The sequence below is a fragment of the Diadema setosum genome, chromosome 15, assembly GCF_964275005.1.
Source record: "Diadema setosum chromosome 15, eeDiaSeto1, whole genome shotgun sequence".
Classification (NCBI taxonomy): domain Eukaryota; kingdom Metazoa; phylum Echinodermata; class Echinoidea; order Diadematoida; family Diadematidae; genus Diadema; species Diadema setosum.
In genome coordinates, this window is record NC_092699.1 from 18,386,507 (window position 1) to 18,412,076 (window position 25,570).

The window sequence follows — 25,570 nt, forward strand, 5'->3', positions numbered from 1 at the left end:
TGAATGGTGCCAGGAGAGCTGCTGTCCTCCTTGATGAGTATGTGCTTACCCACAAGGGTACTTTCAAACTTTCTTCAAGCAAGAAAGGAGGCCAGGGTGTGCCAAGAAAAGGAGCTGTTGCTCCAAGCATTCCCAAGCCCGATCTTGATCAAAAGCCGAACAAGGCTTGCTTCTATTGCAAGAAGGATGGACATGTGATGTCAGCTTGCTGGAAGTTGAAGAAGAAGCGAGAAAAAGAGGGGATTAGCAACCCCAAAGCATTGCCAGATGCTTTTGCTATCACTCGCACAGAACATCTGCCATCGTTTGAACGGGTGGCAGAGAATTACAGACCTTTCATATCTTCAGGGTATGTTAGTTTGACGCCTGATAGTGAGCAGGTTCAGGTTCACATTTTGAGGGATACAGGAGCATCACAGAGTCTCCTGTGTGCAAAGACATTGCCATTTTCGGTTGAATCTTCTGTGAATTCGGAAGTGTTTGTGAGGGGAGTTGAAGGTGGGAGTGTCCGAGTGCCTCTTCATAATATCGAATTGAAGAGCGATCTTGTCAGTGGCTCAGTTGTAGTAGGTATTTTGCCTACATTGCCAGTCGAAGGTGTCACCTTATTGCTCGGCAATGATATCGCTGGAGAGAAGGTTTTGCCTCACTTTCTCCCAAGTAAGACACCCGTGGTTGACGAAGCCACAGAGAAATTCGTTCAGGATATGCCTGATGTGTTTCCCTCATGTGCTGTTACCAGGTCAATGGCTCGTGAACTGGAGAAAGAGGAGCAAGAGGATATCTTGGCTGATACTTTCTTCTCTAGACTTGAAGAGTCTAGCAGCAGTGATGATGCACATATGGACCATGGTCAAATGTCAGAGATTTCTCGTCAGAGTCTGGTTGAATTGCAGGGCAAAGACCCTGAAATAGTGCGTCTTGCACAGTCACTTGTACCTGATAGGAGGAAGAGGAGAAGACTCTGTCATGTCAACATGCTAAAGGAGTATGTTGAAAATGTAGAAGAGGCTAATGAAAAGCCTGTTGCTACGGTTGGAATCGGTTGTGAAGTGGATGGTGAAGACAGTGAGAGTGATGATGTGGAAATTCCACAGTTGATGTTGAAGAATTCTGAGGTGTTAGCAAATCTATCTGACACATTATCTCATCTTCCAGGAGTAGAGAGAGCTCAGGTGATGGATGTAGTCCATGAGTATGAACACCTCTTCAGTGATGTACCAGGTCGTACTAGTGTGGTGGTGCATGATGTTGATGTGGGGGATTCCTCCCCTGTCAAGCAACATCCATATCGTGTGAATCCATTGAAAATGGATGTTCTGAGGAAGGAAGTTCAATATATGCTTGAACATGACCTTATTGAGCCCAGTAAGAGTGGATGGAGTTCTCCCTGTGTGTTGGTTCCAAAGCAGGATGGTTCTTTGCGTTTCTGTACGGATTACAGGTTGCTCAATTCGTAAACAAAGTCAGACTCGTACCCTTTGCCCCGCATCGATGATTGTATTGATCGCGTAGGGAATGCCAAATACGTCAGTAAGTTTGACCTTTTGAAGGGGTACTGGCAGGTTCCCCTCAGTGAAAGAGCGAAAGAACTGTCTGCATTCGTGACTCCTGACGGATTCTTCCAATACAAAGTGATGCCGTTCGGGATGAAGAACGCGCCCGCTACATTCCAGAGACTCATCAACACCGTCACGTCTGGCTTGGTGGGATGCGAGGCGTATCTTGACGACATCATAGTGTACAGCCATACATGGGAGGACCACCTTCTGAGAGTCAGAGCACTGTTTGACCGCTTGACCAGTGCCAACCTTACGGTGAACTTGAGGAAATGTGAGTTCGCCCGAGCAAAAGTCGTGTTCCTGGGTCACATTGTGGGACATGGTTCCGTCAAGCCTGTTGAAGCAAAGGTGGAGACGATCCTGAACTTTCCCCGCCCACAGAGTAAGCGAGAGCTGAGACGATTTCTGGGCATGACTGGCTATTATCGGAAGTTCTGCCATAATTTCGCTGATGCTGCAACACCGCTCACCAACATGTTGCGGAAAGACTCGCAGTTCGACTGGTCAGATGACTGTCAAGTTGCTTTCAACCGGCTGAAGGCAATGCTAGCGAGTTCTCCGGTTCTTGCAGCGCCGAACTTCGACAAGCAGTTCATTCTTATGGTGGACGCGAGTGACACAGGAGGAGGAGGAGCCCTGATGCAGAAGGACGACAACGGAGTTGACCATCCCGTCGCGTACATGTCCAGAAAATTCAACAAACATCAGCGACGGTACTCCACTGTCGAGAAGGAGACGTTAGCGCTCGTCATGGCTCTTCGTCATTTTGACGTGTACCTGAACACTACAAAGTATCCAGTGCTGGTGTACACAGACCACAATCCGCTTGTGTTCCTGTCGCGAATGAGGAACAAAAATGGACGCCTAACCAGATGGGCGCTAGTGCTACAGGAGTACAACCTCGTGATACAGCACGTACGTGGAAAAGACAATGTCATTGCAGACGCTTTGTCCCGTGGATAAGATAGAAGTACGCATATTTCCACGGATAGGACAAAAGGACACAGATGTGCTTATTATCCATAGATAATAAGACTGGTAATGACTTGGAAACATGAACAATACGAGACAAAAGAAATGTGTTTCCATGCATTTGTAAGAAAATTATATTTCTCATGTTGAAGAAAGAGTGTTATTGATTGCTTTGAAATGATGACACAAACATTGTGTACACTGCTTTAATTTATTCTTTTTGTTCTTGTCTGCAGGGAAAAAGACAGCGTGTTTTCCAAATTGTCATGATTTTTGCACCAAAACAGGGCAAAATCATTTCAAGTGATATAGCATGAGTTTTGCTATGTTTTATGCTTTATATGCTGAAGAAAGGGGTTTTCAGTAATACAGCATATTTTGATACAGGGTATAATGTAGACGTTGTATTAATTGGAACTGCAAATTAAGTTGCATTGCTGTTTGCAGAAAGCACACACAAGCACACAAAAGCTGTTGTTGCATTTTTTTCAAATGCTTAATTTGCAAGAGTTGGAATTTGTGGCATCACAGAATTGACCAATTATACACATTTTCCATAGCATAGATATCGACTGAGTGAAATTATGACACTATGATATTCATAATGTTGTGAATGTGTAAGGTTCATGAGACCATACAGGTGTACAGACATAACCAGGTTATATTCATGTGATATCTTGTTTCAGAAACAGAGAGAGTATAACAGGTGTTCATAATTGCATTGTTTTGCTATACGCTAGTCACTGTACATGCATTTATTGTCTTGAGGAACAAAGCTTTACAGTATTTGAACAGAAGTGTCAAGAAATTAGAAATGTAGAGATGTTTGTCAGACCAAACAGTTGAGCTGAACGCGTTGTTATGTCAGTTTTCATCAAAGGTCAGATTGCTACAAGCTCACCATGTAAAAATGGTTACTAAGTATAGTGAATGGAAGATTACTTCTGTTATTGGTGACATAATACAACAACAAAACCGTATAAAGTTCAGTATTCAACCTGCATGATTGTCAGTGTATGCAGGTTAATCAGTGATATGTGTAGCGGTTTTTCTCAAGCATATGCACATCAAGCTAAGAGAGAAGTTTGATATGTCCATACTTATGGTATATTGTTTCATGATACAATTACAGTGTATTTTGTTCTGAACCAGCAGCATTTCTTAGATTTCGACTAGGTGTTGAAATGTTTGGCCATTTGATACTCATAAGCATTTCAGGAAAGCTAAAGAGAATACATGTTTCATGATTTATGACCAAGCAGAAAAAAAAAAAAGAAGAAAAGAAAACAAGGAATGTTGTGGTTGTAAAGTTTTGCGCGTATACGCACATGCTTGTTCCGAGCAGGTAGTGGATCTATATTTAGACTTAGCCTACGCTCAAGAAAGGTTTTGATAAGGCTCATTAAGTCTGAGCTTGTTTATGTGAAGAATCCACTTTAGTGTATGAACACACAACTGTGCATTTTGATGTATTGTGTTTCGGAACATGTTTGTAACGACTGTTTGCAGTTTGACTGGAAAGTTCTTCCATAACTTCCCGTCTTAAGGGGGGAGATGTGATGCGCCTTGAACAAGGCTAATACCAATAAAGAGGTCCGCAGCAAGTTATCGCTCTCAGATCAAGACATGGCTTCCCAATCGTGGTCTTTTTGCAACGTTGTTGTGATGGTTTGGGTGCGATCTGCCAGGAATGGAGCGGAACATTTGATTGTCATGATGTGGTGATTGGGTTGAGTCGTGACACCTTTACCTTAATTGGAAGCCGAGAAAAATTTAGGAAATACATTCTTTATTAAGGCTCACTGTCTCGCGTCTCCTACGAGATCTGATTGTTTCAGAACACCCCAACAAACTACAAAATTACTATTCGAATTCCTAAACGGTCATGTTTCAGGCCATGGATAGGAGAAAAGAGTGGGATATCCTGTTAAAATATATAAAGATTATATTTCCACACACAAGTAGACTGATTATCTGTCCATATGATCTTTATTTTCAAAGTATTGAAATAATTGGCCTGACATTAGATATGCACGAATGAGAAAACAAAACTGCAACTTCAGGGCATTACTTTTTTAAAATCCCGATTCATTCACGTAATTTTTTCTTTATTAATCAATGTCAATTGCACATTGTATTGGTACAACGGTGCACTTGGTATAGTGGTGATGGGTTATGGACAAATTTCCTTCATTTTCACAACGTGAAGCTCAGAATTGCATACCTCTCAGTGTAAACAAATGATTCTTTAAACATCTTTCAGCTTAGTCGAAGCAACGAATGGCTGGAACTTGACTCGAAATAGCATCTGCCGTCACCGTCACGATGTCATGTGACCATGACGTCATGATCTTGACCTTCCAAAACAATTTTGCCAACAATTTCGTATACACAATCATATAAATGGAAACTAGGTCCTTTATGACATTAAATGAAAGTATCAACTTCCCTCCATCTTTGAGTGTGCGATGACATGGAATATTTCACCTGCCCTTCTTTGAGTCAAACTATGTCCTTCGAGAAAAGAGCCATAACAATTCATGTCACTTCAAAAATGAATTAAATGAAAAGTATGACCTAATCTAATATCATAGTCACTTTTCCATGATAACCATTTTAGGAAACCAACTGACCATGGTGTTAGCTGAATTACCGGATTTTTCAGATGGTCAGGATTTTCTCTACTTTAGTTCAACTTCGCTCAGCATCTTAACTGATCCGTCGCTTTTATGATGTCTTTAAAGTTCCTTAATGTCTATTAAACCCTGTATCTTGGTGAATAAAAGAATACAAACAATGCAACAAAGCTTCAAGAGTTGGCTGCTTGTCTGCAACTATATTGATTTCATTTAGTATTTACGTACCGTACATCAGAACTGACAAGTAAAATAAGTTTAGGGAAACGATGCTGCCTCCACGTTCTCTTTTTCTTTGCAAATATCAGCACTCAAATTGATTCGTCACCTGAATACAGCGCACTTTTTATATAAATGCTGCCTTTTCGTCATAGTTCTATCATATTTCTAAAGATAATTATGTGTAATCTTTTAGGAGATTCATCTTTTCCAATATGAATCTGTACGTGTATGTATTTTCTCAGTGTTACAGAAAACAGCCTTGGCACAAAGTGAAAGTTTATATATTTAAAGTTACGGCGCGGTGTGTCGCGATGATATACATTACCAGTGAATGCCACAACTAAACTTACGATATACAAGCTAAAACATGTTGCAAAATACGCCCGAGTTTACAGCCACTCTCGTAAAGGAAATATTAGAGATACCAATAATGTTCAAATCAATGGGCTTCGCTGCAGCGTTAAAGAACTTGAGAAACATAAGACGGGCAGCGGAAGACATCGTCTCCTTTGATGTTTGAGCAGTTTTGAAGAAAACACTCTGCTAATGAAGGTAGTTTGTGTCATAACTCCTTGAAAACAACTCGAAATATGTTCTTCTAAGAAAGGTTTGCACAAATCTGACTTGTGGCGTCTTGACAGCGGAAGAACTACCTTCATCGCAAAGCGATCGGTCGTCGCGCGACTCCTGCTTGCTGGGCCGTCAGTGCGCGCCGACGCATCGAGGCGCGTGCGTCTTTTCAGGAGCCATGCGCGCCCGTTCGTGAGCCGCGTTCGTCTCTCGTACTTGCCTCCCCACCTCACCACCTCACGTAGTACGCTTGGAAAAACTCAGAAAGAAAGAAAGAGAGAAGAGACGTCCGTATCATCACTTTGTATTGTACCTGCGTGAAGTGTGGGTACACCGCGCACACCTGAATCGACCTACCTGTCACATGCGCCTTTTGTTTGGACGAGTGGGCCGGGGGAGTGAGCCACGCTTAAGCCGGCGGTGTATGCAGCGGAATTCAGTCGCGACTACCGTGGGAAAGCACCCCGGGTTAGCTTCTCACACTTATTGTTATAAATACCTGAGCGCATCGCGCTAAGACTATAAAACCTGACGAGGCTAAAGTATTAACTTCTAAAGAGGGAGAAAGAGAGAGAAAAGCGAGTCGTACTTTTGTACTACTCGTCCTTTTTTCCCCTTTGGCCAACCACAATTATCAAATGCGTCAGGAACACAAAGGGATGAATGTGATCTTTTCTTTGCGGATCCCGATGTTGACTCCAACGGGAAGGTGAATCTTTTTATGGTTTCATTCTCGTCTCTCGAGCTCCTTTTCAGGAAAATAAAAACAACCTTCCCTCCGCCGATTCATCGTTTTTAATACCTCTTCTGGTGACAGCGAAACTCCGAATGATAATTCATCACCAACAGGCGACCGAAGTAAGAAAAAGGAATTAAGTTAGGGATCTCGCGAACAGAAAAAGAATGTTTTTCAGGAGTGTGATCAAGTGATTGATGTAACTGGACCAAGGCTGGAAAGTTTCTTGTATCTTCCTCCACTCTGTGGAAGAAAAAGAGTTTGGAAAAAGCAGAGCGTGCCTCTTTGCTAGGCAACAGGTTGCGAGTATCGCTCAGTATCGTTCAAGTATCGGGTGTCCAAGATAGGTCGTCTGCGCGTGAGATTTAATCGCTTTTTCGGCGCACGCCGCGGGAAGCCAAATTCAACCAGTGAGATGTCGGCTGAAAAACCCAGCAGGAACCACGATGGGCGGAAGGTATGATATCATCCCCTTTGACACAACATAACCGGCATCCTTTTACAGTTTTAATCCCATATGTGAATATCGCTGCTTGATATTTTCTTGCTATTATTTTGGAATGTGTTTTTGGTTTTGTGAAAGAGCTGTCAGTCATATGGAAAGTACACATAGGTACGCCATTGACAAGAGAAGCAGCATTGGAGTTGTAAACGGTGTCTACCATCCAATAACTTGCGATTTTCACACAACTACAATGATTCAAAAGTTGTTTTATTTGTTTATTCATGTATATATGTGCAGACACACACCTTCCCATGTTCCTTTTTATAACAATATCTAAATTTTGTGGAGAAAAAAAAGGAGCCTTATTAAATGTTTCCCTGCCTGTATCTGTCAGTACATGTGTAATTCCCAATTTTGCAAATTGTACTCTTTGTCTGTTCTTATTGTGAGAGTTTGGTTTTGTAGGTACGTATACATAGATACATTTACGTGTACAATACTTGCTCTGCTCTGGGACTTTTGATTGGAAGCCGAAATTGAACTTCCTTGTTACTTTGTCCCAAAATAAAATCTTGTTGTTTTAAGTCACGTCTTGCCAATATGCTTCTTTCAATGCCACGAGTATTCACCCCAGCATTCATGGTTTATTGTTAATTAATCCTCGTGATATGAAATGGGGAAAGGATATAGCCTTAAGGTAGCAATCCTGTTTGCCTGTAGTGTTGAATGTATTCCTGCGAGCTATCCATTTTATTTTCCACAAGATGTCGATGACTTTAAAGCGCTTTAAAGGTCGTGTTTGGAAATGTCTTTATACCTGTTTCCAATTATTATGGAGTGTGACGAAATGCATTTTGTTCGATATAGATGACAGATAATTATGTAAGTGTATCATTCAAAAGTCACAATTTCAAAAAGAAAACGAAGATATCAATAAGAAATTCTGTGTATTCAAATATTTGCCAGTCTTTCGTATGACAAATTTAGATGCAGCTGTATTTTGATGTGATGACGAGGCGTTTTCAACTGACAACGTTGCGTTTTGGTATTTGATCAAAAATGGCGCTTCATTCCTTTTCTCCGCATAACGAGTGCATGCAATAGTCAAAACAGTAGTCAATATACATTCGTTGCACATATTTCAGTATTCTACACACGTAAAAACCAGAATGACTTACGCTTGATTACCCATTGTTAAATGTCTAAGCGCCCGTCGTTCATGGGCAGAGTGACTGCCGAGTTTCTGTTGATCATGTCCCCCAATCCACCGGCCGTGATTTTGTTGATTAGATACTTTTATTGCAATCATGCAGTTACTGTTTACGCGATGCATGATTTGATCTTCCAATGTTATTCCAGTACATGTACTGTTTTTCAGTCATTTGCACTTATCCCAACACTTTCTCTATTCCTTTTGAGAGAAACAAACGTAGGTAATAGCATTCTTTCTAAGGTGTAATTAACGAAATATCCAAATGAGACATGTTGATCGAATACCTCTCTCTCTCAATGTTAGTGTGCATAATGTTTTATAGTGGTAAATTGTACCTTAAATGTAGAAATTTGGAGTCGAACGAAATCGTATCCATCGCTGTGGTCTGTTCTCTGCTCGTTTACCATGACTCATACCAACATTAAACAAAGAAGGGCTGTGTTCAGGGATTGGTGGCGAAACACGCTTTAACAATAGGACTGGATTTCGACCAATAAGTTTCCGCATTCCCTCGATGCTCCCAATATGACATGTGGAAAATAGGCAGGTTCGCTTAGTTAACTCTTTTCAGCTAAATAAGACATGTCGAGGCATGTCATGACGTATCATTTTGTACTTTGATATGACACGCCAATAACAATGGAGACTCGTAACGACGTGATTTCAGGATACTAGGCCTACCTGCTTTGAACAGAAACGATATAATACTACGAGCGATTGAGAAGCAGAAAAGAAATGGCTGCAATCTTTAAGAATAAATTTTTCATCATTTATCCTTTTGATATCAACACACTCATACACATATGCATACACAATTATGCATATATGATTATATGAATATGTGTATATATACTGTAAATATACATACATAATTATATTGAGTGCGGACGTACACCTGTCATGTTTAAATCGTTATTCAGTGAAAGGATAGAAGTTAGACTTGAAACCATTGGTGAAAATGGAATTGCAACAGTGAAAATTAGATACTTCGTAAGCATGTTTCCTTTAGTTAACTGCAAAGTGAAGTTCAGAGTGTTTCGTTATTGTAACTGATTCTCTAACGAGAATCCTTTTTATAATAAAAATCAGGGCGACAGTTCATATCATTAAAACAGAACACCCCCTAAGTGACGCAGATATACAACATTCATATTCCTGCACAGGGGATAGAAGTCTTCCTGCGATAGGACTATGTGTGTGGGTTTCTTTTTTTTTCATCTCTTAGAATAGATAGCGAGATGTAAGATGGAATGATCCTGTAAACTCGGATAAGAGGCAGCGAGTCCTGATAAGTCCGATCAACTTGTTTTGTTGGGAATGTTATATCGGATAATGAAGCGCATAAACATCGAAGTCTGTCAAGAGAACCTGTTGTTCCTATTTTGTATTGATCGAAGTGTCACGGAGCCTCGGGCCTATCGTCGCGGTCTCGCCGAGTGCGTAATCGTCTAGCTTCCTCCACCGATACAAGGCTCACACTTTCTCACGGGTCTTTGACAACTATAAGGGGCAAGGATTACACTCTCTATCGATCAAGAACAAAGGGGTGCGTCTTGGAATCGATACAAGGCCAATAGACGAAACGGCTGCGGGTGAATAGGACTAGTCTACTTCTCTGGACCAAAACTTAAAGGGACAGTGCAAAAGGAGCTAAATTCAGTCATTACTAGTCAGAACTACACGTCCAATTGAAAATACCAACCAAACAGAAAATATCACATTATGGCACCGACGAATTGAAATTGGAAAACAACGGCGCCGGCGTGGATGCAGTGAATTCAACTCTTCTGAGCAGTGATGTCAAGGTCTCGATGTGAAGACTATCGATCCAGGATGAGGCGCCACGAAATAACAGACAAGAAAACATGGGGCTTCCTTTGATGGACAGCTTTTTGAATATCACCACCAGACAGCACTATGCAGGCCCACTTTGGCTCGGATTCTTGAGAACGGATTAAGGGTGGGAGAGAAAACAAAGTAGGGGAGAAACAATCGGGTGATGTGCACTTCATAACGATCCAATCAGATGATGGATACTTCTATATTTGTTTCCATGCACTCATTCACACAAACACGGACAGACAGACAGACAGACACACACACACACACACATATATATATATATATATATATATATAATTAGATATACATGTATATGTGTGTGTGTGTGTGCACTTATATACAGATACAATTAAGACAGACAATTAAATTTCTTTTCAAACCAAATCTCGTTACAGATTTAGTGATTGGATCATGACATCTGTCCACAAATTTCACATTTTCCTCTCAACAGTACTAAATTTACAAATAATGTCATTTGTAGGGTTCTGTAGTTAAGTTAGATATAGATTCAGATATAGATTATCAAATATTTTATTTTTATTTCCACCATGCAAAATTATAACATTCTGGGAATGGTTGATGTATGTCGGCAGTCAGAGAAGTAATTTCCTTCCAAGAGCATTCCTTCTTATCATGAACGAATGTGTAGGTGACTTCGTCATTTTGGTCTTAATTTGCAGATTTTTTTAATAGGATTACCATAACTTAGTTGTTGGCAGAATAAAATGAACATCTTTACATTTCGTTTAGATGGAAGCATTCTTATAGTTAGAGTCACAATTACTCGCGTTTCTTACAAAAAATCTTATAGGAAGTTCAATCGAAAATTAATTGACACCATATCATTTCGACATCTGAATTCCAAAATCGAAACGTAAATATTAATCCATTCATTGCCTCGTCCAACACAATTTAATTCAGAACATGATATAAGAAGATTACCACTAATCTTGAGTAAAATTTGGCTGACGCAAGATAAAATTGAATTGGAATCAACGAATAGAAAGCATGTATGTACAGCTTCAAACCAAACTTGTCATATCTAAATTGTGAGAAACAAAATGATAGGTTCACTTAAAATGAAAAGCTTGCATACTGTTGACCACTCACGAAAAGATAGGCGAAATATGTTAGAGACTGCCATTATATCAAAGAAAGCACCGTCATGCTTTTTAGCAGTCCACCTGGACGGGGGACAGGTATTTTGCGACTCCGAGTAAAAAGCCCTCTCAGCTCCTTAGGAAAATGACGCCTAAATATCAGAGGTCGTTATCCCAGGCAAGCAAATTGCATGTTGATGACGGTCTCATCCTCCTGGGATTAAGATAAAATGTAATATATAATATATATGTTTATATATGTTTTTCCTTGTATTTTGATGAGGATGCTGTTGATAATGCTTTCATTTGGCCGTTGCACAAGTGGAGACATAAATCACACTGAAACTAAAATGTTTCAGCTGCAAACTATTTATTTTACAAACTGTACCCATGTTAATCACCCTTTTTGAGTCCACGTGATGTGTGTAGTGATAGGTACGCAGATTCATTCTGTTCATTTCAATGATTATAACAGCAATTATATGAAATCATTTCTCTGCATTTTCTTTTGCAGTCGTCGAAGCCACTTATGGAGAAGAAGAGGAGGGCAAGAATCAACGACTGTCTCATGGAGCTCCAGTCCATTCTCGATTCTCTCAATCCCGAGGTAAGATTTTCTCCAGTTTTCATTCTATTTCCATTCCATTCTAGTCATTTATTTCCACTTTTAAACATCTTTGACTTCACAAAGTTTGCATTAACAACAACAGAAAATGGTGTCACTTTGACATAACTTTTCTCTTGTTTTCTTCCTGTGGGTCAGGCAAAGTTATGTTGATATTCTAACACCATAGTACTAATGCATCTTTCTAGACGTGTTAGATAAACTGTCTCGGAAAAGTCATGACAGAGGAACATGTAAGAGAATTCTCATTCATTGAAAATAATGGTAGCAAAACCGGTCGACGATTTGTATTTTCTACCACCCACAACAGAGTTTGTGCCGATATATTCAATTCTTTGTGTGGCAAATGATTAGCAACTAGGTATGAGTATGTAATTTAGCCAAATAGCACCACCAATTATGGGCAAGACCTAATTCTCTCATCTGAGACAACACTTACCACAAGCCAAGTCGGCTTTCGCATTATCTCCTCTATTAATCATTCTCAATGCTTCCAAGCGCTTTTGCTGATCATTTCGATTTTGAAGGCCACATCGATTTTAATGTCGTTTGAACATCTTCCCTTTCAGACAATGGCGACCAGTGTCAGGAAGAATGAGGATCGGTTCAAATAACTTCGCCGAATCTATAGCCCTCACTCACCACGTGAGCAAAGAAACGAGACATAATAATCTAAATGGATAGCACAAAATACAGAAAAGAGAAAAGAGTTCCGAATGATACAAGAAGTAATCAAATTTTCCGAGAAAATTACAGTCAAATCAATTCGAAGTGGCACTCGTAAGAAATTATATAACATTTTGTGAGGTTAAATGTGAAAAAATAGAGGCTTTTTTTTTTGGGGGGGGGGGGAACGGCACGGTAGCTTTCTGGAGCAGTTTGAGTATAAGTAAGCGTAACTTCAAAAAAAGAAGAAGATAAAAGAACAACTTTTTTGCTAAAATATTTGAGGTAGTGCAAAAGTTAATATGCACCATTTGAAATTTCGTTTGCTTTTTCATAGTAAAGTTGAGTAAATTCCACTTCATTTCACAATATGAACCTTAGATGCAGAGAAAGAAGTTAAATGGCAGCGAATGCTCGGAAAGCTGGTATATTTAGTACAAGTTTGCTACGTTTATGCTTTCACCATCACAATTTAACGTAAATCATGAAAAGTAGTTTTTGAAATTGCTCTCTCATGGGAGACACACAAAAGGCAAATAGACAAGATGATTTTGTTAAAACAGACGAGAAACACGTTTAGCTTTCTGTTTGGAACGTTACACCAGCGCTTCAATTGATTTGCGATGATTATTCTATAGCATTGGCTATCGTTTTGAGTCTATTACTTGCCTCAAGCAGGAAATAGATGCTTCATGCAGAAAGTACGAAAGTTTGTGCGTAATATATATGCGCATATAAACATCTACATATTATCTATATTCATCTATTTTTTTTTACTACTTTTAGTAGCATCAGTGATATCATAAATATTTTATAAGACGATATGCGGTATAGGAACACCACAAGCAAGCATTGTATCGTGTATAGCACTGCATAAAAATACAATGACCGTCGCCTGTGTCTTTGCATGGCTTCTTTGAAAGGGAAGATGTATTTTGAGTTTAAGCCATCCCATTCTCCGATGTTTACCACGCGTTTTCCGCCCGACTGGTCTGATCGAAAGACATAGGATGGCACTAGGGAAAAGAGAAAGGGCATAAAAACAGATTTACGTTTAATCCACCAAAAATGTAGCACTTATCCGTTAAAAAAAGGCCTCACCAATAAAGAGGGGCTCTTCGTCCAACGCTTGACTTGCTTTTATGGAATCTCGAGAGTAACTTGAAGACAGGCAGCTCAACCGTATTGGCGCGCTCATGGCGGTACTCCACCCGAGGTGTTTTAGACCGACAGACGACAGAGGGGTCGAGCACACCAGTGCCCCCCACCCCAGGGCCCCATAAAGGGGGCACTGGTATAGGACTGGTCTTCAACAGGACCGCATATTTTAAGGATGAGGGAAACACTTAACCGATTGTCTTCAAGAACATGGTGAGCACTGTGTAAAACATACAAGGCATTTAGAGTGCCGGAGAAAAAGGGTTAAGAAACGAGAGGGGCTATGAAAGTACGAGAAAGGACTTAAAATTCCTGTCTCATCGCGAGGGTTTTCTTTATGTGGCGTCATACCAGTGAACAGAAAGGGTATGGTCTTCGAATGCTGAGTAACACGAACTATCCAGGCCTACAGAATTATCCAAAAGTCTCTAAGCTGTTTTCCGGTTTGGCAACTTGCCTTTTCCCAATATTTCATCTTATTAATTTCTCAAAATATTGGTATTCGAGAAGTACCTTTCTTAGCTTGTCTTTATTCTGAGTTTTCTTGGCGAAATTAACGCTTTCCACTTTAATTGTATATCGGATACTTAATATTTGGATATAGAGGTGTTAATTCCACAATAAAAGCGATGAAAACAGTTTAGTTAATCGTTTATTGTTGAAATATAGTTTTAAGTTAGATCAGATCTTGTGAAAGCAAGTTAGTATTTACGTTAACACAAGCTAAACTATTACAGATTTTTATAAAGAGACATACATGTAGATATAATGTCTTGTCCGTTTAGGATTATCGAACATTTCCATTGAAAAGATAAGCTAACTCAATCATCATCATCATTGTTATCAGTGCGGACTTAGGCACAATTTCAGTAGATCTTGAGTGATTTAGTACGCTGAGCAATGTGTTTGACTATAACAGCATGCATATCCTACCATAAGTTGGGTTACATGGCGCAAAATGAAAGTACTCGCAAGATGCAAGCATATTTATTATCAAACGGCTTTAAATGAATATCTGAAAGTCACACACTGGGTGATATATATAACTTTTAGGGTGATATCGACGAAGAGATGGTCAAGAAAACCAGCAGAAAGATTAACGCCACGGGTCCTAACAGGTACAAAGTATTCCACTTCGCGATATATGGAGCACACTCAACGAGCCGCCACGTGGTTGGGCGTTAGCTTGTTTTGGCATGGTGGTGTCGGCATTAGGGATGTTCACGATCATAGGCCCCCGGCTTCAACGGCGCCACGCGAGAAAGACTTTAATTGTGTTTGACGCGCAGATGCAGGGGAATTGCTTCCCCCGCAAAACTCGTTCTGTTAATCACAGCTCGGAATGGGAGGAAATAAGATTAAACAATCGGAGTAATTACTCCCTTGCGAAGTATTAGATAGTGAATAGGTCAACGCCAATTATAAGTTGTACCAATCGATTGGTGTTACTTTTGCTTCTCTTATTCTTCAATTTCATCAAAGTCAGCCGCAAGCTAGAAATCAGACGGGCTTCTCAGTTCACCCGGAAATGGTTTCAGTGTGACAATCTGTTGCTAGCATAAAATCACTTCACGTCTAGAGAGATAAAATAGAGACTCATGATATCCATTAGCATTCGGTTTTGTAATTCCTTTGTAGAGCTGTTATCCCATTGTTCAAGATGTCTGCCTCGTGACCAGGCGTGCAGAAAGGAAAATGTGATTGTGTCGGCCATCTTGATACGTGAGGTGTTTATTTGTTATTTCTCTTGAAGTGTCAATTCTCATATATAAAAAAAGGAAAGAAAAGGAAATGAGAACAGCGTGCCATAGGTAAAGCCCTGATGAGCTTCGTTGATCACCTGAGTCGCAAACAAAGGCCGAACGTAGCTGAGGGTGTCACAAACAAAACACTTCAAAACTGTGCGTGTGGCACGGGGTACACGGGAACCTCTACTCCAAAAAAAAAAATACTCTACATGATTGTACTGTCTCGTGTTCCTCCAGTGGACAGCTTCGTAGAGAAGAAACACTGACGTAGAAGAGACTCTCCTACATGCTCTACATAGGATAGAAGTGAACTGTTTCCTTACACCATTCAGAAAATGGAATACCACATACACAATTTTGAAAAAAAATGGAAATTAAGCACCCTAAATTAGCAATAATGCTTATACACTTATCATGCTCATGGTGATTGAGTCTGTGCAATGTCATTGATGTTGGCATTCGCGGTGAATCGAAACTGAAATTAAAGATATCAGCAATTTCAGCAAAACCAGCAATGGATCTACATAGTTATGATATTGCTACATTCTATTCTATGTTTTATAACCATAACGCATATGGTACGTCAATAATGATATTCCAGCGACATCTTAATTTTTTGTCAAAATGTTGCGTAGAATATCTAAGAAGTTCATATTGTCAGTTTCAAAGTTTGTTTCATTTTGAAAGTTAATTCTTGCTACATAGACGAGCAATTCACATCTCAATTGATCTGTAACCTTTCCATATATCATGTGGCATATTTTACGTGTGAGCTCTAATATACATAATAAATTTTCTTACACAAAAATATGTGCTAATGGCGTGCGTTAGTTTAACGACGCTGTTTAGATTTAAGTATATTACAGTATTTTTAAATCACATTGCCTTTGTGGCTAATGATGTCGTAATCAGTTACGCATCATTATTCGCCTTTATCCGCTCTGTTTTGTTTACGTTACTTTTCAAATTCATTTTGTTCACGTTGGGCCCCCAAGAAAAGAAAATAACAAATAACAACCCGCAAACGGCTATGAAAAGGTGTCTTTGTTGCGAAAGTACCCGGGTCAAGTTACACGTAACAAGCAAGATTTCAACAATTCAAATTGACTCGTCTTTTTCGTCATCCCTCATTACTCTCCATAGAATCTCGGAGTTAGCGAAATACAATTCATAAACCAATATTTGGATTGCTTGTTGTCTTTTCAAAACCATGTCGGGCCAATAAGAAATGAACTCATACATTTCTTTTGCATCTTTTCTCTATCATCACTTATTTGCACTCATATCACGCAGAACGAAGAGTTTGTTTTCGTTTGAAACTGTATACGTATTCGATGGACATCCATTTGAATAATCGTGATTTATGAAGGTGAAGCGATGTTCTGCGGTACTGAGGCAGGCGTGTCTGTATACTTAATGAGCTCACCCCATTGAGTGTGATTATCAACGTGAACACTGATGTACGCAGTAGATACGACCCATATCCTATTAAGATCCTCATCTTCTGATGTTATATGATATCATGTCACAAGATGTGAAGCATCTATCACAGTGATTATAGCGGCACCTATTCACCTACACATCGCTTTTGTGATTAATGACCGACAGACGGGAATCTTCTTGGCAGCTGACTATACTTAGGGTTATTTTTAGTTACACACCACAAAATATGAATATATATATGTATATATATATATATATATATATATATATATATATATTCTTTTAGGATGCAGTCTCCATTGTAGCCATTATGATACAAGTTTTGTCAGGTCCATGAACATTTCAGGAAAAAAAATCGAATCTTCGTTTTCTACTTAAGAGTTTTTCTCATTACATTGTTTCTGTTATCGAAAAGCTTATCACATAGACAACTGGAAACAAACATTGAAATAAAATGGCATACAATTAGTTATGCATAGTTTTAGACCAATCATCATTTGTAGTTATGATTCATAACCTCAACGGAGATTCATCGGAGATGTTTGACGAATTAAACTGCTATATGCCTTTGATATACTGCTTGAATGTATATTTATGTACAAGAGAAGCAAAGTACTCTTTTTCTCGGGCAGTTTTTGATAACTTATTTTAATTGGCTTAATAAGTCAGTAGGTTGAGAAACGAATGGTAGATCCGATTTCGCAGCAGCGTCGTGCCAGAGGATCAAGTGAAGTCGCTCTCTTTTCATTAAAAACACTAGGTTTCGTTTGTTTGTTTGTTTGTTTTTAGTGGTGTTTATTTGTGTGTTTGTGTGTGTTTTTTGTTGTTGTTTTCACTTTATAGTGTTTTTATTAGTTTATATAAACCCGAGCCGAAATGGATGACACTGATATTTCGGCGATCCACCGATGAATCGAAACGTTGTCGTGGGAACACGCTGACCTTGATATACTTCGCAACGGGGTTTGGCCCGGGCGTGACCCGGTTCGAACGTGTCGGTGGCGACCGGTGATACATATCTCATCTACGCACCTGTTTTTAGGTCGCGTGAATCGAACTTGACAGTGACGAAGGAACAACTATTAATAATAAGAAACTAGGGTCTTCATACATGTATAATAGTAGGAGGAGAATCAGTGAGAGAGGAGAGAATATCTGGATCACAATGGAGCTTATATTTTGCGATGTCATTTAATCCTTGGAGTTTGTCATACGTCTTTCAGTGAAGAGAAAAATGGAATGGAGTCACACTTGAGATCTTGACCTCTTTTGGTTGCAATGCCCTAGGAATCTGATAGTTTTGACCACCTTTTCAGGGGCAACACCTTTTTTTGGTATGAAATTCCTCGCCGGGTGTGTTTGTGTTACCTCCTAATTTGTCATATCTAATTTAATATTTGAATGACTCCTTTACAAAGATTGACCGGAGAGGGGATTGTAAGTACTTGTTCCCATGTTTTCATGAAATCACTCACGTGAAAATTGATGCCTTAACACCGAATTCTGAGATCAGAAAGATTGTACTTTGAAGCTGCCCGAAAGTAGGGTAGTAGTGAACGCCTGCGTACGTGCCTAAATGGAGAGAGCGTACAAAACTAAAGCAGGTCGTGGCAATGAATCGTGATAATACCATTTGAAGACACCTGTAGACGGCAACCTTATGGTTTGTACTGAATCTTCTCTGCATGCAACAGAGGTGGACAAGCCTTTTGAAATGTTACAAGGTTGGAATGGAGCATATTTATGAAAATATGTCATATATTTGAATATCCTCCTACTCAGACGGCTAGTGACGGCAAATATGTTTCTGCTTTTTGATGTGGTATGATATACCTATATTATAACAATATAATCTTTACATATAGGATATATATATATATATATATATATATATATATATAATTATATACTTGCATTGTATATATTTGTACTCATATGTGTACCCGTAACCCATTATGCACGAATAGATAATGGTGTCATGCTGTCATAAATGAAAGACTGAAGTAACGATCGGCACATTTTGCTCCAGTAGAAAGTGAAAAGTATGAATTCGCTGTGATCTCAGCTTGCACTTTACCATAGTTTATAGATGATGATATTATGTCGGAATGTGTTTTCATTTTCTCGTTGACAGAGCGGCAGCTCAAGGCAGAACAAGCGGGAAAAAGCGGACATTTTGGAGCAGACCGTGAAGTATGTCAAACAGCTTCGCCAGCTTGGCAGCAGAGGTAATATATATACCAATATATATATATCTTCATTTAATTTCATCTTCTCTCTTCACTACATGTGTTATACTGATCATACCATTTTCCTTCAACTTTAGTTGTCGAAGTAAATAGAAATTACCCCAATGGCTTCATGCGTTGAGGACAATCATGGATCGCAGCTTCTTCCAGCATATTATTTGTTGAAGGCTTTTTACGCTATACTTTGTTTCACCATCGTAAGGCAGCAGTTTATAGTTTTGTGCCTGGTATGCAATAAACGTAGCCGTCCTTCTGAAATGAATGACATCATAGTCCTTCGCTACCGTCCTTTGTATAACGTTTAATACACACCGAGGCAGACGTAAATATTTTGGTAACCTGGGACTTCAAATATCAATACGCAATAGACCATAAGTACATTCTTGAACACACTTTTACGAAGAGATTCAATTTTTTTTTTGTCTTCGTCGCAAAAATCACACAGCGCGGGGGCGATGACACCTTACTGAATGAACGTCAAAAAGAGGGTAGGCATGAGTGTAAATAGAGGTGCATCAAGTCGTTTGTATACGTCAAATCTTAGTGTAACTATCTTTGGAGCAAGTGCCACAATATTGTGGACATAATGCGAACACATAACTGACTGCCCACGTAACAGATCACGAATTGTAAACATTCAAGCAGCCTGCAAAATGGGTTGGCATTTCACCAATAATGTTGGGGCGTCTCCTTTCTCACCGTTGCAATATGGATGTGAGAATACCAATATCAGACTTCTGAATTTTGTTAAATTGTAGGCAAGCGGATTAAAAAACATAACTCTAGAGGACTGAAAAGTCAATTGTGATGCGTAAAATCAGCTAATAGGTTTCTCACCATGACTCGGTGGTACACATTTTTCGCATATTTTGTTCTATTTTGTGAGAAATTGTGTAGATATAGCTAAATGAAGCGAGTCAGCAGTATTCACCAAAGCGATAAAGTTCTCTCTTGCATATGAACACTTACCGATTATATCCGTGATTGTTTGCAAAGAAAGAAATAATACGAGTTTATTTGAATAAGACAATATAATTATAAGAACCAGTACATTATAAAATGCTGCTGGTAGCAAATCAAAATAGGTCACGACCATTTTGGTGCAAGTGGCTGGTCGAAGAGAAGCAAATTGTATTCTATGTAGGAATTACCCGAGTCTGGACAATCTATTCTTGCTTTGTTGCATTTTACTTTCTTTTCCATTATCCATTTGCTTCAGATTCCCCTCCCCATGTTTTTTTTTTTCATACGTGATTCAGCCTTGACATATTTAAGACCTTTAAATACCAGACCTCTTGTAAGGTTGCGCACAGCCGTACCTCCTCGATTGTGAAAACACTGATTGTGCATCTCAGAGAGAATATATGGTTTTTAGTTTTACCTTTAATTCCGGTAACCAACCTATAATATCTACTGCACAGATGGTTAATTCGTCTTTGTGCTACTGGGTATATATATATATATATATATATATATATACTCCTAGATGGGTCATTTGGGAGACATTTCCATTTGTTTTATATGCAAATTTATTATTACATGTTCAATGGCAGTTTACGCAATGGAGACACGAAAATTGTCTCCTTAATGACCAGTTGTCTCCCTAATGAAGACACTTCCCCCCAATATGTCTCCCTAAGGTGCCAACTAGGGATATATATATATATATATACATTTTTTTGTTTTGTTGGACGGGGACGTTGGTTCCCAGGAAAAAAAAAAAAAGATCAAATAGCAAACCGAGCTAGCTCTCCGTTAGTCCCATGTCATGTCATGAGAGTCTTTCGTATTGCAATTTATCTTGCCATTAATGATATTGCAGTTTCGCTGTTCCCATAGCCGCGGGGATCAAATCGAGGATACTGCACAGTGTATTACTTGAAATGGCACGTCTTCTTAGTTCTAATTACAATAGATCAAAGCAATAGTGATGTCATACGTAATGCCACCAGTTACTGGTTATAGAATATTTGAAAGCTAATTTGCGTCGTCCCAGCTAAGCCATTTAGTTGCGTTCTATATGACAGGGCTTTACCTGCTGTGCGGTAATATTTTCTGTAATGCTAAGGGGAACCGGTGATATCTACAAGTGTGTTTTCCCTCCAGTAAAAAAAAAAAATAAAATAAAATAATAATAATAATTATTTCACAATTTAGAGATTGCCTGACTTAAAAGAAAGATCTATCATCCCTGCAGGTGTGAATATTTTATGATGTATCCAAAAATTATTTTGTAAACCTCCAGAGTAGGCGTTTAATTTTTGTTATATCGCTCAGGTAGAAAGGTCGAAAGTCACATTTGTGTTTCGAGTAAAAGTAACCAATCTCTCGATTATAGAAGTGTATGAATGTATGGATTCTGTGGAAATTGTGGCATTAGAGGATGAAGATCAAGCTCATTGAAATGTGATCCATTGTGCAGTAAAACATTATCGTAGGCAGGAATTTGGGCAAGCGAGAGGGCGAACGTGAGCGCGCGTGTGTGCGTGCCTGCCCCCAGTGTCCAGGTGAGCCAGCGATTGAGGGTTACCTGTTGAGGGTCGTGAGAACGTCTGGAGACGCTCCTTCATACCTTTACACACGGTCTACGATGGGAAAGACAAACATTGGTGCTCCAATCTGGTGTATCATAAAGACACCAATAAAGAGCAAGACACACATGCCTACAAAGGGCCTAATCAATTAAGGTCTTGCCGGCAGCCTGCCCCGTGACATAAAGCGCAACCCTTGTACCACAAGGACTAATTAACATGAATGTACATATTGACTCGGCAAATCTGTAGCCACGCAGACAGGGGAGATGGACAGCTTGCGATTTGATCGATAATCAGAAGATGAAGGACTTTTTTCCTTACAAAGAGACAGCAGAAGATCATCTCAGATGTTTCGAATTATAGGCAATATTGGCTATAACTCAAACAATTTGCACAATCGTCAGGAGAAAAGTGAAACAGGTTGTGGCAAAGCGTAGCGTCTGAAAACGACCGAAGGAAGACTCCCTTGAAAAACATTACTGACGTCAGTAAAGAATTTCAAGGGTGTGATAACGAAGGACCCGTTCCTCTTTAGGTTTTATCATCCGCAACGCAGCATAAACACACACCCACACACACAGGTTGAAGATGAACGTCTGAAATGCACATAGAGGGTACTTTGATTGTTTTTTTTTAAATACAATGTATTCTAAACCCGTTTAAATGAGAGCCATGTCTGTCCCTCCCTTTTCTGTTAATTGGTTGTTCAAGAGTTTCTTGGTGAAAGATTTTAGAACAACATTGTGAGATTTAATGGATATTTGGCACGCTGTGATACTTCGAATGATGTGTAGGGAATTGTACAAACTGTCACATGGAAGATAGACGGGGGGTAGGGGTTGGGGAGGGTGACCTCTTTGGACTCTGTTTGTGCCGTCATCGTATGCTATGATCAATGCACTATCCGTGAGTGGGATTAAACAAACAATGTGCATTACGTTCTGAGTTTGTTTGCCGGTTGAAACTTCTGTCAATCTGGAGCGTTGAGAGAACAGTTCCCATTGTGATTGGTCTACCTTGATATACTCAAGCTGATAAGATCTTGTTAAATCGCACCCATAATCGCATAACTCTTATATATGGCACGACCAGCGACCTCCGCCAAACACCCAAGGACTCGCCACTTTCCAATTTGAACATTCTGTAGTTATAGTAAAAAAAAAAAATAAAAAAAAAAATCTGGCATTGGGAAGGAATGAGTACATCTATCACATTATATTTCCCGATTGCCTTCAGAATGCTCGTTTACCACTATGGTGTTTACAGACATACAGCAATCCATCGCGTGTTTTCACCTTATCATTATCACTCTCCTACCCCCATCACACACACACACACACACACACACACACACACACATCGTGTAGGGGGTTGGGATTCCGATATTCGTCAGCTTATGGTTATGGTCTTACTCGTCACCATGTGTATTGATCTTATGAGCATTGATGGAAAAATCATTTGGCTGGGTCTCACATATAATGGTGTCACTACCCTCCTTGTTTTGTTTTGTTTTTCGCTTTGCAAATAGACATTATTCACCCAACTGCAATATGTATATGCACTGTTAAATAAAATTGCTGAAAAATGATGAAATTCTATAGCTATACCAAACAGAATAAATCAAATTTTTGAAAAGAAAAAAAAATGATGGTTAAAGACTTTGAAGCAAGACAAGCACGATTACTTCGAATGAGGTCCTTCGAGGTTTCGTTAAATGTGGCAACAAAATGCAGCGAATATCAATTGAATAGATATTGCTTGCCCTGATGTTATATTCAAAACTAAGTGGAGTTAAAAAAAAAAACAGCAACCACAAAACATGGCAGGTGCAATGCGTGTGCCTTCTTGAATGAAACAAACATAATTGTATAGATGTTTGCTACTTTTCTGTTATATTTGTGAATGCTCATGATGGATATTTGACCTCGATACAATCTCACAAAGACTGACGCACGAACCAAATGATAATGTGTACCTTGTTCTTAGAAAGACGGGCCTTCTGTACTTATTTTTGTGTATTGCTATTCAAAGAAGTCGATATAACTTAGTTTTAGTCGCGATCGATAGAGAAATGATAACTTTCATGTTGTTTGTTTGTGTTTCAGGGAATCCCCCAGATCCCCATGCGCAAGCACAGTTCAGAGCTGGATACAACCAATGTGTATCGACGGTGACACAATTCCTATCAGCAAATCAGAATTCGCTAAACGGCGAAGCGAGGACAGGCCTTTTATCCCACCTGGCTAACTCGCTGCAGAACCCCAAGCCGAATGTTGACCATTTTGCGTACCCTCGACGACGCGCGGACGAGTCAACCAATGGCGACAGTTCTCACAACAAAGTACCTGGTGTACCGCCAACTTCCAACCAATCAGAGGCACCCACGAGTTCTATGAACATTGTGCATCCAATGCGCGCCACTGCAGCGGTTGTGACCTCGGCGCCCGCTCATCCCCCAGTGGCGCAGCAACCTGCCGGCTTGGCAAACATCGTACCTAGTGCGATGCCAAGCGTCATGGCGCGTTTAGAACTAACACAAAATGGAGTGAACGGGAGCAGTGCAACTCGGCTTGTACCAATAGGTATTCCAATCAAGGTGCAATCGCCTGGGCAGTTCGTGCTTGTTCCGTCACAAATGTTGAATGGTGGTCAGATAACGACACCCGTTGTTCCCGTTCTAAGTCCTCAAACGGCCACCCTGGCTCCTCGCCCTGCCTCCTCAGCCGGTAGTTCAGGCTCTGTCGCCATATCTCCAGTATCGGGTCGTCAGTCTCCTCAAAAGTCTCCACCCCAGCCGCAGAATGTTGCATCCACCTCTGGACAAGGAGCAATTATGTACGCGTCATGTCCCGCCTCGATCGGAACGACTGGAGGAGCGTCAACCAGCGCATTACCTTCCGCCATGCCATATCCAGTAGCTTTCTTGGCAATGGGTGATCCCACCGAAAATGGCGCCCATCTCGAACAGTTTGTTTACCCATCGCGTCTTGAAAATCTACCAAAGCTTTACTTACCTTTGCAAGCAAACCCACCTAATGACACAGAGCCTGTGTGGAGGCCTTGGTAGTGTGTGTGATTATTATATTTTGATATGATGTGTACAACAAGACAATTTATGCTTTTTTTGTGAATTTCTCTGTCTTCCAGAAAATAAGTATCTTCCAGGAATGTATTACGGCTTCCTAAAGAATACATTGACAAAGCTTAAGTCTTTTGAAATAATTGCCAGATAGCTTCAATGTAGATATGGTACCATGCTTTAGAGGTGAAGATAAATGAAAATATTAAGTGTACAGGACGTGGAACTCGTTCTTACCATTTGGGACAGTATCAATGTACGGCATTACGCTCACATAATTATGATGTACACATAGTGTTGTGTGTGTGTGTGTGTATGTGTGTGTGTTTCTGTGTATGCCTTTACCAATTTCCCATTTCATGATAGATAATTATAACAGTGCTTCACGTCTAATCTTCACTTTTTCTGATTTCCAGACGCTTTCATTCCTCTTTATGTTTTGACCAATTCAGTATTCAGTTGTGACCTGAATTTCATGTTCTTGGTCATCAAATAGTGTTGCCATTATCTCACCGAATGAAAATTTTCCACTTCCTGCGTTTTTTTTTTTTCTAAATCAGTTACAGTTCTTTATCTCAGCCAAACTTGTTTGAAATTTGCAGTCGCAACTGAATACTCGGGTACTGTTTCGATCATTCTAACAGAAAATTTTCGCCAGCGCAAGGATATGCAGTCTTAGCTATTGAATATTTTTCTCTTCCACAACAGGTGAAAAAGGCCAAAAAGTGCATTGATTTCAAGAAATATTATTAGTTAACTGTGGCTACCAG

General features: G+C 39.7%; 1 protein-coding gene across 1 annotated transcript; it reads left to right on the top strand.

Moving 5' to 3' along the window:
• Window positions 1-7,113: 7,113 nt before the first annotated feature.
• Window positions 7,114-24,794, top strand: LOC140239206 (uncharacterized). Its single transcript, XM_072319088.1, has 4 exons — window positions 7,114-7,155; window positions 11,813-11,905; window positions 19,073-19,166; window positions 23,827-24,794. Exons 1-4 carry the CDS (start codon window positions 7,114-7,116, stop codon window positions 24,786-24,788), a joined length of 1,191 nt encoding a protein of 396 aa, XP_072175189.1. The 3' UTR covers window positions 24,789-24,794.
• Window positions 24,795-25,570: the final 776 nt, after the last annotated feature.

Bases quoted from the DNA above. Each gene is read 5' to 3' on its own strand.
- LOC140239206 (XM_072319088.1), top strand. From the start codon at position 7,114: ATGTCGGCTGAAAAACCCAGCAGGAACCACGATGGGCGGAAG. The intron at 11,906-19,072 runs GTAAGATTTTCT...TCTCGTTGACAG, and splicing joins TCGATTCTCTCAATCCCGAG to AGCGGCAGCTCAAGGCAGAA. The intron at 19,167-23,826 runs GTAATATATATA...TTTGTGTTTCAG, and splicing joins TCGCCAGCTTGGCAGCAGAG to GGAATCCCCCAGATCCCCAT.